This window comes from Syngnathoides biaculeatus, chromosome 4 (assembly GCF_019802595.1).
Source record: "Syngnathoides biaculeatus isolate LvHL_M chromosome 4, ASM1980259v1, whole genome shotgun sequence".
In the NCBI taxonomy this organism is placed as follows: domain Eukaryota; kingdom Metazoa; phylum Chordata; class Actinopteri; order Syngnathiformes; family Syngnathidae; genus Syngnathoides; species Syngnathoides biaculeatus.
In genome coordinates, this window is record NC_084643.1 from 30,213,632 (window position 1) to 30,225,099 (window position 11,468).

The following is an 11,468-nucleotide window of genomic DNA, read 5'->3' on the forward strand; positions in this document are numbered from 1 at the left end:
AATAAATGGTGAAAGATTAGAAGAGTGTGCATGAAGACAGTTGTGTACACACACGGAGCTCAATCATCTGAACCACTTGAAGTGCTGTGTTGTGAATTTAAGTGGATTTCTGTGAAGACCACTGTGCTGGCCTGGTACACTGAGGCGAAACGTGACACTGGAGAACTTGGCTTAGTGCTCGACTTGTCTGCCAAGCAAGGACTGAGCCGGACCCGGTTAGAAATAAATCCAGACCTCGCATTGGAAGAAAGTTATACTGTATGTTTACGGGTCCATTATAGACACACATGGTTCAATCAAGCAATTCAACATTTTACAAAAACACTTTTGTCCTTTGAAGAAATATCAGTATTAGACACTACATTTCCTGAAGAGTGTTTTTTTTTTTTTTTTTGGATGAATGTTAGAAACATTAGGACCATAACATTGTTATCCGGTGTGTGCTTCCTTTCCTGGCAGAAAGAACAAATCCAGAGAAAACAGGAAGAGAAATACCATGCAAGAATTCAAGGTAGAATCCCAAATGGGAATTTAAGAGAGCACATTATTCTAGACAATAAAAACCTATGGAACAAAGAGATGTTGCTGGTAGTCTATCTGAAGAGGATTCAAAAGGTGAGAGGGTTTCAATGTAGTCGTTAAAACAAACTAATTTCAGTCCCAAAGGACCAATAAAAAACTAAACCCTGTCAATGACACAACAAAAGCGCACAAGTATTTTTCATTTGGCACTGAAGCTCAAGGTCTTATTTTTTCTGAGATGAGACTTTTTCCACCTGCTTCAGTTTGTACTTCTAAGTAGACATCTATTCGATTGCTCACAAAGAAAACTAACATTCCTAATTCGTAGGGCCTGAAACTGTGAAAACCATGCCGCATTGAACGCAACACTTGCCTGGAGACACGCAAACACACCAACATGCATATGATATATGAATATATTCTGGGCAAGAGGCGCTTGGTCACAGCAACTAGACAATTTTTTATCAGAGAGGAAACTGAGGTAAGCAAGAAAACAGATCGCTGTAGCAAATTTGACACTATAGGCACATAACACTGCAGTATATATATAACTAAGTAAGGCACAACAATCGGTAAACTATTCGAGTAGTTGGCCAAGACCCTTTTTCATGCTTACCCACTGAAAAATTTACCTAAATATGTCAATCAATGGCAGTAGTCAGTTGGTAATCCCCCCCACAGCCAATTAAATACAAGTGCAACAGGATTCCTCACCTGTATTTGAGATCGTAGACATAGCTGCTGCCAAGGGTCTCTTCAAGGGCCTTCTTGGTTTCGTCCAGAAGACTTTTGACAGCAGAGTCTCCAACGGCGAGTGTGACTATGCGACCCGATGGCAGGGACCGGAGCAGCTGGGTGAGCCTACGGCTGTCATTGCGGGATTCGTGGGTGTCGTAACGTTCCCTGAGAAGGATGTCTGCTGTGTCCTGATCCACCACACGCAGGTTGATGCCTCTGCTGAAGTTGCGCTGGAAGGCATCGCCCCCCGTTCTTAGGCCAGAGGCAGGGACGCTTTTAGTTAACAGAGACCAGGAGACTCTCTCTGTGCCATGGAGCTCCAGAGTTCCACCACTCATGACACCGATAAACTTCCCGCCAAGACCGGGTACATTGCTGTCTTTGCTGTCAGAGCGGCCCACGAGGGCGATGGCAGCGTGGGAACGGTAGCGACATTTGGGCGCACCGATGTGAAGGGCACCGCCATTTTCAATGAGGATATGTCGTGTTCTTAAGGATATGTTCTTAGAGCCTTCAGGATTGTCTGCGAAGACTACACGACCTGTGAGAAGAGTAAATTGAAATGAGGAGTTAAACTATATGACAGCACGAACAGTTACAAGTATGAAAATACCTTCAAAATTAGATCTTATACAATAAAAGTAGAAGAGAGTAAGAGAGTGTGTGTGTGTGTGTGGTGTGTGTGTGTGAGAGAGAGAGAGAGAGAGAGAGAGAGAGAGAGAGAGAGAGAGAGATCTGTTGTGGTACAAGGGGTTCTGGCAGCATTTGTTCAATATGACACTGGCACTAAAGCCGAACACCAGACCATTAAAAAAGAAACTGCCATTCTAGCTATTAAGTACACCCATCCCTGGTGAATATATTACATTTCATACAATTTTTCAAAATTTTTTATGGTGCCAATCAAAATTGGAGATTGTGTCATCGAGGCAGGTTGTTTGACACAGATCGATTGTGTTGTCTACTTAAGTTGTCCAATACGTAGTGGTGGGTAAAATATTGTTTCAACAATGCCCTGCAATTTTTCTTTATCCAATTTAATATTGATTCTGCAAATCTGCTAATTCAGTTCACCTTCTGGTAAGGTGCTGTGTGTATGTGATTCGCCTGCTATGGATGGAAGCCAAACGCAATGGCTACTCAAGCAAAGAGCGACTGCAGGAGTAATGATGCGTGACGCTGATGTTAAAATCTGACATTTTGGGGAAATTTCAGATTCCTCTGTAAATCCAGAACTAATTGGCAAAATACACTGCAACCAATATCAAATCCAATTGAATTGTAACCCCAGAATCGATATCAAATAGAATTGGACCCTAAAGTATCTAAATCAAATTAAAATTTCAAGTTCTTAACAATGCCCAGCCGTACTAATTAAGTATCATCGGCAGTATCCTTCTGCTAAAATAATTTATATAGAACTCATCAATTGCCGTTGTCCTTTGATAGTCTTCTTACCTCCTGATTGAATGGTAAGTGAGTGGAAAGTAGCGGAAGATTCCAATCGAAATAAATCTCCTCTCCTGACAACAATGGCCTTCTCTGGCTGGTGGCCTGGGTTCCAGTTACTCAGGGAGGGATTGTGATCAGGACAGTTCTCTGCAAAGATGACCAGTAAGAAATCAAAAAAGGATTCAGCTTAAAGGATAAGACTGTACATGGCTCAGATGGTAGCGTGGTTATCTCCTAACCTGAAGGTTCTTGGGTTGATCCATAATGTTAAAATGGGGAACAACAATACTAAATACACTTTTAGGAATAAAGCTTCTGTGTCGTTTCTGATGGAGACCTAGATCTATTATGAAATTGTATTTTAATGTTAATCATGATGGTGGACCTGACAGTTAACACATTCACTGCGATATCCATGTTAGGCTGGCATTAAATATCTTTAGAGGTGGTTCTTGATGTAAAAAGTTTGAGAACCACTACTTCAAAGGACATAAAACACTTACCGTCTAAAATGTCACCACTAGTGAGACTAAGTACAAGTATGAGACTGAGAAAGAATGCCCCAATGGACACCCCGAAGCAGATGATCGTGTTCTTTCTCAGCCGGAGGCTCTGCGCGCGCTCCCGGCGCTGGTTCTCCTCTGACAAGCTGAAGGTGGCTTGTCGCTGCGAAGGCAGGCCATGGGGTTTGATCGGTGGTGGCGGTGGCGCTTTGGCCGGCGGGGGTGAGCGTACTGGAGCCACCCGCCCAGGGACGTAGCCTGGGGAGCGCTGGTGGCTGCCTTTGGGGGGGGCCGCAAAGACCGGGAAGCGGCTCGGACCATCACTTGTCGGCATGGTAGTTACGTCTGCTGACGCCTGCTGCTATCTGAATGGGGGAAAAAAACAGAGGGATGGAGAAAGAGGGTCAGGCAAACAATAGTCATTCAACGCTCCATGTCTGAACAAATGAGTCAGTGCGGCGCTTTGGAAAACTTTCAAAAAGTGTGGCAAAGAGAGAAAAAAAGCATGGAACATTTTTACAAAAGTGTTGCATGCAAACTTAATTTGAGTCACATTTTTGTGTGCGCACTGAATGAAACCAACAGTTTGATATTTATTAGTATTAGTACACAGATTGTCATGGAGTTCCATTCCTACAACAGCAATGTAGTTAGAGAGTTGGAGTCTATCAAAAAACTACACTCATGCAATAGTCATGTCATAATTTCAGGAAATACTTGTATGAAAACGCTGTGTGCAACTGGCTAGAAAATTGGCCTCACAGTTCCGAGGAACGTGGTTCAATTCCCGCACGCGCCTGCGTGGGTTTTCTTTGGGCACTCTGATTTCCTCCCATTTCCCAAAAACATCCATTAATCAGAGCCTCCAAATTTCCCGTCGTTGTGAGTGTGAATGTTTGTTTGTTTATATGTGCCCCGTGATCGGCTGGGAACCAGTTCAGGGCATACCCCGCCTCCCGCCCAAAGATAGCTGGGATAGGATCCAGCACTCCTGTGACACTTGTGAGGATAAGCAGCTAAGAAACTGGATGGATTTTTATGAAACCCACTTTTCATCCATCAATTTTCTGAGTTACTTATCCTCATAAGGGTCACGGGAGTGCTGGAGCCTATCCCAGTAATCTAACCGTTTTACTGTTTGCGTACTGTTGAGCGCCAGGAGGTTAGTCGTAGCTGTACCAACTCGTGTATCAATGTGCTTATTTTGTGTTTGTTACCGTTTGCTCAACAAAACAAAAGTACACCGGCAGTTGTGTCTATTCTTCTTATTCTTCCACTTGTGCAGGGATTACAATACCTTCAAACTAGTCCTGGTACTGGGCTGTATTGAATAAATTTGAATTGATAAGGTGGAACGGTGGATCAGCTGGAAAGCGTTGGCCTCACAGTACTGAGGTCCCGGGTTCCATAGGGCTAGGTTAGCCTGTCTGGAGTTTGCATGTTCTCCCCGTGCCTGTGTGGGTTTTCTCCGGGTACGCCGGTTTCCTCTCACATCCCAAAAACATGCAACATTAATTGGACACTCTAAATTGCCCCTAGGTGTGATTTTGAGTGCAGCTGTTGTCTGTCTCTATGTGCCCTACGATTGGCTGCCAACCAGTTCAGGGTGTACCCCGCCTCCTGCCCGTTGACAGCTGGGATAGGCTCCAGCACTTCCCGTGACCTTAGTGAGGATAAGTGCCAAAAGAAAATGGATGGATGGATAAATTAATTAATACCATGTGTTAGCATTTTTAGATGTGCTTCAGTGATAGTAGTTCTGTTTAGCAGTATATTCAGTGCACTTTTTTAAGCGTGCAATGAACACAAACTTTGCATATTCTTTCATACAGTCGTACTTCCTGGTTCGTCACTATCACACCAAATTATTTATTCAAAGAGTGGTGTGTAAGTCTGCAGTAACGTGAGTCGGTGTGGAAAAAATATTACTGTGAAGCTTCAAGACAGATTTTGCTTCTACTTTTTCTGTAATGGCAATGTCCTAATTATTCAATAAATTGTTTAAAATCATCAAACTTGTACAAACTCGTTCATTGTGCCGTCTACAACAATGCAAACTGGAGACCCCCACAAGCAATACACCCATGTGTGGTGAAAGGGCAGTCAGGAAAAAGAAGTCAGACAGAAAAGGTCAACAGTGAGGAAAAGAATCTAAAAGAGCTCATAAATGACAATAAAAAAAAACCACAGGAGGCAAAGAAAATAAAGTACAAAATGACACACAGGCCAAGTCACTGCTATAATAAATAAAAGAGCTGAAAATATACAGTTTGTAATTTATAAAATAAATCTACTGGAACCAGTTAAGGAGTTTCTTGTAGGTAATGCGACTGAAAGAAACTCAAATGAAAAACACTACAGGTGGTCATCACAAGAATGAACTGTCCATTGGTTGGTAAGTGTCCAAAAGGTGGTTGGAAATACTGGCCGATGATAAAAATTTATGTAAACACAGTTTAACCAGATTGCACCAATTACAGTAGGGCATTAGTGCTCCACTTGCATCTCTGCTTAAAGAACACAAAAGAGGAAATGAGGCACAAAGTGGGTGACACGGATATAATATATATAGTGTTTGCACAAAAAAATTGAATGGTGACACCTGCGCATATAAAAATAAGAATAGAAAATGTTGCTGCAAAAACAAAAAAAAATCAGCAGCTACTTCTGTGGAGCCAAATACTCTGCACCACTAAAGTCACATCACTTCCTAACCATAAAAGTTTTTATAAACACTTTGACAAAAATGCTATTGTCCATTCTGCATTAAAATGCCACAGACATACTGCATCCGTTTTCCCCGGCATTTGCCATCATTTCAGTCACACGTGAACTGGATCCTATCCCAGCTGACTTTCGCAATAGGCAGGGTACACACTGGACTGGACTGGTCATCAGCTTATTGCATACAGACAAAGAAAAGCTAAGCAAATTTATTGACATAGCACATTTTATATAGTGTCACTGATGGTGTAGTGGTACACATGCCTGACTTTGGTGCAAGCAGCATGGGATCGATTCCCACTCAGTGATGTTGTCGATATATATATATATATATATATATGGCTGGTGACTACTTCAGAGTGTAGTCTGCCTTTCCCCCAATATTGGTAGGGACTGGAACTGCTGTGACCATTGTGAGGATAAGTGGCTTGGACAATGAGCACTGACATTTCATATACAAGGTAACTCAATGTTTTACACGATTGAAAGCATTTAAGAACAAAGAAAAGAAACAGCTTATAAAAATGAAAAACTAAAATAAAATAAAATGAAAAGTGTAGAGTGCAAGAAACATTGAAAAATAGAAATTTTCAAAAAAGCATGAAAAAAAAATAACTTTTTAACCTGGATTTAAAAACATCCACACTTGGGGCCGATGTCACCTCTGTTAATAACTTATCCTATTTGTGGGCAGTATAATAGCTTCATGGTGCTTTCACCATATTTGTTTTGGACTCCGCACTCAACCATTTGACCTTAGTCTGTCAATCTCAGAGCCCTACTGGATTTTTATTCCACGATCATTTCTTTCATATATTTAGGAATTAAACCATTCAGTGATTTATAGACCAGCAGTACAACTTGTACAATGTAAAGACTTTAGAATTTGAGTTATATGCTCTAACCTCTTCTGGTCAAAATCACAGCTGCACCTTTCTGAATCACCTGCACCTTCTGTATTTAATTCTCTTTTGGGGAGTCCAGTCAGAGGACCATTACAATAGTCAAATCTACTTGAGATAAAAGTATGGATGAGCTTCTCCTGGTCTACATGGCACATACACACCTTGACTGAAAATATATTTCTTCAGACTTCAGAAGGCAGTTTTAGAAATTGATTTTATATGACTGTCAAAAGTCAGGTAGAATCTATTAGTACACCAGGTAGAATGTATTAGTACACCAAAGTTCACACTTGTGGATGATTTAGCATCTTTAATTAACCTCTCACTCTAAATTGCCCCTAGGTGTGATTGTGAGTGTGGGTGTTTGTGTCTATGTGCCCTGACAGCTGGGATAGGCTCCAACGCTTCCCGCGACCCTCGTGAGGATAAGCAGCAAATAAAATGGATGGATGGATGGATGGATGGATGGGATAATAGCGTTGCCACTGGACTTTTGCCATTTGCCTACAACGTTACCACCGCAAGCAGCACTGACCCAACATGGAGCCGGCCGACGTCCATGAATGCAAGAGAGAGAGCTCAATGTCTCAGCGGATTTGGAACATTCCTTCTATAAATGTGTGACTCACAAACAGATGACCCATCAGTTATTAGAAAAGTAGAGTTGTTTGTTTGTTGCTCTGCTTTCATCTTGTAGTAAATGTGAGTCATGCACCCTGTGAGTGCGAGATTACAATGTTGGGGTAGATCGGTATAATGCCAGCACCATTATACCGGTTGTGAGACTTGCACCACTCTCATCTACTAATAGCTTCACACAACATGTGCAACAACAGGGTTTAAAATACTTCTTCTCCTAAATGCTAATGTAAAGGGAACTCTTGAGTATATTCTTTGGAATATAACACTTTATCTACTTATTATTGTATTGTTACTACTATTTGAATTATTGTCTTTTATGGTCAATGGACAGAACTTTGCTACAGGTGCGGTTATTGTTTAAGTGCTTGAGATACATTTGAGTTGGAAGTTACTGTACACATTCCTGACATTGAAAACGGGCTGATCTGCCCCTGTTGAGGTGAAGGACTCAACATATCAAAGTATTCATCGCCTTGGACATGACACTGATCACAATGCACATGCACACACAAACGCCTCATGGACCTTCCTGCTACTGAATATCAAACAGATGTGAAAGGCAGACACTCACACATTCCTCTGTCTTTCAAAACAACAACAACATTATTTTTTTCTTCTCCTGACTTCTACATTCCTTGTGTTAAAACACAATTCCAGCTGAGCTGAATCACGCGTTATCTTGTACAGTCGTTAAATGGATAAACACTAAAAGAATCTGCAACATCAAAGACACGACTAATGTTCCCTGATCCATGCACGGGACAGTACTCGCCTCATTCTTGGCAAATGTCTTCATCACTTACAGTAGCTCAAATGAGAGGGGGAGCTCGGCTTATGATTAAGCAACAGTACAATACGATATACAATAATATACGTTGTTGATTTCATTACATCTTCACAATTTGAGTCAAAATGACACCACAAAAAGAGGTACTAATTGAGAATGTTAGTATTTGGTAGCTTGCCGAACGGTTTCGCACTTTGAGAAAAGAATGTGACACGCACAGACATCACCGGGGATGGCTTCAAGCGTTCCCTTCCTCTTAGAGACAGCGAAGCGTCTGGTTCTTCCGACGGCGCGCACGTTGACACAAGCGGGCACAATGTGAAGCCTCTCGCGGAACGGCTCGTGAGTTACCTTCGGCGGTGGTCGGGCTGTCCTGCCCCCGCTCTTGTCCATTCGCTCCAAAAGCCAACTCTTGGGACGGACGGAATCGCTTCACCCTCGCCGTTGGGTGTCCGCGTGCCTTTTATATTCACCTTTTCTACACATGGTCGTTTTTTTATGCGTGCTGAGGGGCAGACGTTCGCCCTCCGCATCCGACGGTCAACCCCCTCAGTCGCCGAAAGGAGGACTGGACTGGAGAAGAGCTGGAAGTGAGGACGCGTTCAATGACAGTCGGAGAAGAGATAAAACCGGAATGGATGTTTACATTTTGCACCACACGCTAGACATACTGCTCTTTTCTGTGAGATTTGAAAAGTTATGGCGTGTAATGACAGATGTTTATGTGCTACAATATTTTTTCTTCGCTTCTTTTTTTAAAAAAGGCCGCGTAATCCGTCTCCAGAGTCCATGAACGTCTCAACAGGGGGCCTTGGAGCCTCATTGGTGGAGGGGAGGAGCTGTGAAGGCAATGCCACACTGCCACCTGCTGGAGAAAATACAACAGATACAATTCTTAGAATTGCTCGGAACACGGGAGTATTGACTCATGTGTGGGCCCAAGGAAAATCTAATCATCCGGATCCGTTTACATAATGCAAAGATTTTGAGTACTGTTTACTGAAAACCAACGTGTGGATTTTTTCTAAACTTGATCAAAACCTAAAAATCCTTATTTTACCCACATCTAACAAATAAATCATTTCAATGCTTTTACTGTAATTGATAAGAACGTGGGGGTATGGCAAGGTGGCTCAGCTGGTAAAGCGTTGGCCTCACAGTTCTGAGGTCCCCGGTTCAATCCTGGAACCGCCTGTGTGGAGTTTGCATGTTCTCCCCATGCCTCCGGTTTCCTCCCACATTCCAAAAACATGCAACATTAATTGGCCACTCGAAATCGCCCCTAGGTGAGTGCATGAGTGTTTGTCTTAATGTGCCCTCAATGGCAACCAGTTCAGGGTGTACCCCGCCTCCTGCCCGTTCACAGCTGGGATAGGCTCCAGCACTCGCCGCGACCCTCGTGAGGATAAGCGGTGAAGAAAATGGATGGGGGTATGGTGGATGAGGGGTTGGCGCATGTGACACAATTTCTGAGATTTGGGATTTCATTCTAGACTTCCTGTGTCGGGTTTGCATATTCTCAACATGCTTGCATGGGTTTTATCAGGGTACGGCGGTCCCTCTCACTCCAACATTCCCAAACAAGCATTTAAAGTTCATGAAATATTCTAAATGGTGCTGAGGTGTGAAAGGCTGTTAGCCGAGAATGCGTTACTCAGTCGCGTGCGAGCATGAAGCGCGCCGGCTCGACTGTGAACACAAAGCGGCACCGCTCGGCTCCTTCATAAGCCACACTGGCCGGCTGCAGTGAGCCGCGATGGCTCATCTCCGCCGCGGAAGTTGATCGGACGGGATGCGGTTTGGCCGTGGTGGCATATCATCTGAATATGGCTCAAAACAATAGTGTAATATTGCCCTGAGGGCTCGAAACAATAGTGTAATATTGCCCCGGTAACTTCACTCGGTTGTGTGGTGTTTGTCCTTTTGGATAAAAAAAGTTCCCTGTCAGAAGGGGCGTTGGAAAAATCCGAATACCTCTGTTGTTCGGCTTCCATAGTAGCAGGCACTGCGCGTTTTTAACGGCGGAAGTGACCAGGACGTCAAGGACAGATGACGCGACTAATATGGCGACCACTTGGATGTCGAGGGACACTCAATTGCACAACTTTGTGCATGGATGACACGCTCTCCGCTCACTTTTTTTTTTCGTATAGACATTGAAGTGAATACTGTCATATGTATTTTTCATTAGAATATCTATTTTAGAATGTTTATAGGGATGTCACCCGCACTTTAAAGTACATGTACATTACTGCCACGTGTACTACTAACTACACCCCCCTCCTCCTCCTCGGAGAGAGGGCTTGGTGATGTTGGCTGAATCTGAGGTTGTTGTGATTTTGGTTCTGCGCTGACCAATGGGGACAAGATCTAAGGTTGACCATTTCCCCTGGAGTTAAGGATTCTGCTCTGACTGACCGGGCTACGTCCTGAGGCAGAACCACTGAAGGCGTCTACCGTGCGGCCCCTTTCGTCTTTCAAACGCCCCTTATGCCAACTTAATGGAAAATTGTACAGCATGTTGCCATTATAATGAACATTGTACAGCACCAGACTGTGGTAAATGTTATCCACTCAACATCCGTCATTGCAGCCTGGTCATCCTGGAAGGGGGATCCCCCACATCTTCAGTCCCTCCCCAAAGCTTTTTTTCCCCTCTCAAATGGGGTATTGATGTTTTCATTGCCCAAGTGGGGGTGGCGTGTGTTTGGGGGTGGGGTTAAGGGTTTTGTGATTGTGGCCGTTAGATATAAACTTGACTTGATATTCCATGAGAAGGGGAACACTAAACGATCGAGATAAACGATCGTGAGATTATTTTGTTGTTTTAAAGCTTGTCAATATAGCCATAACCTTTGACTCAAAAAAATACTTATGAGACGTTTAAGGCCCCAAGCAATTGCTTCTGTTTGCCTAACGCTAAGTCCACACTTGGCTATAACTCTAGACACATCTTACAATTCCCTAAATTTATTGAGACAAAGCGAATATTAATCAAATAATCCCCCCCAAAAAAAGTTATGAAAAGTGGATACATAGGTTACTTGTCATTTTGCAGAAGCAGATGTAATTCTTCTGTCACTCCACGATATTGGAGAAGGAGCTTCATTTTGACAAATGTAGTCCTTTGCTGTCATTTGAGGCAATTATGATACAGTATAAAGATTGAAATCAATCAAAAAGGCAACACAAAAG

At 43.0% G+C, this 11,468-nt stretch overlaps 1 protein-coding gene across 1 annotated transcript in view; it reads right to left on the reverse strand.

Annotated features, from left to right (window-relative positions):
- cemip2 (cell migration inducing hyaluronidase 2) overlaps positions 1 to 8,833 on the reverse strand; it is a 38,734-nt gene extending 29,901 nt beyond the window's left edge. Inside the window, exons 1-4 of the mRNA XM_061818026.1 lie at positions 8,625 to 8,833; positions 3,216 to 3,580; positions 2,719 to 2,859; positions 1,237 to 1,801 (exon numbers count right to left, since the gene is read on the reverse strand). Of these exons, the coding sequence (XP_061674010.1) occupies positions 1,237 to 1,801; positions 2,719 to 2,859; positions 3,216 to 3,549 (1,040 nt within the window). The 5' untranslated portion in view covers positions 3,550 to 3,580; positions 8,625 to 8,833. The remainder of the gene's footprint in view (positions 1 to 1,236; positions 1,802 to 2,718; positions 2,860 to 3,215; positions 3,581 to 8,624) is intronic.
- Positions 8,834 to 11,468: the final 2,635 nt, after the last annotated feature.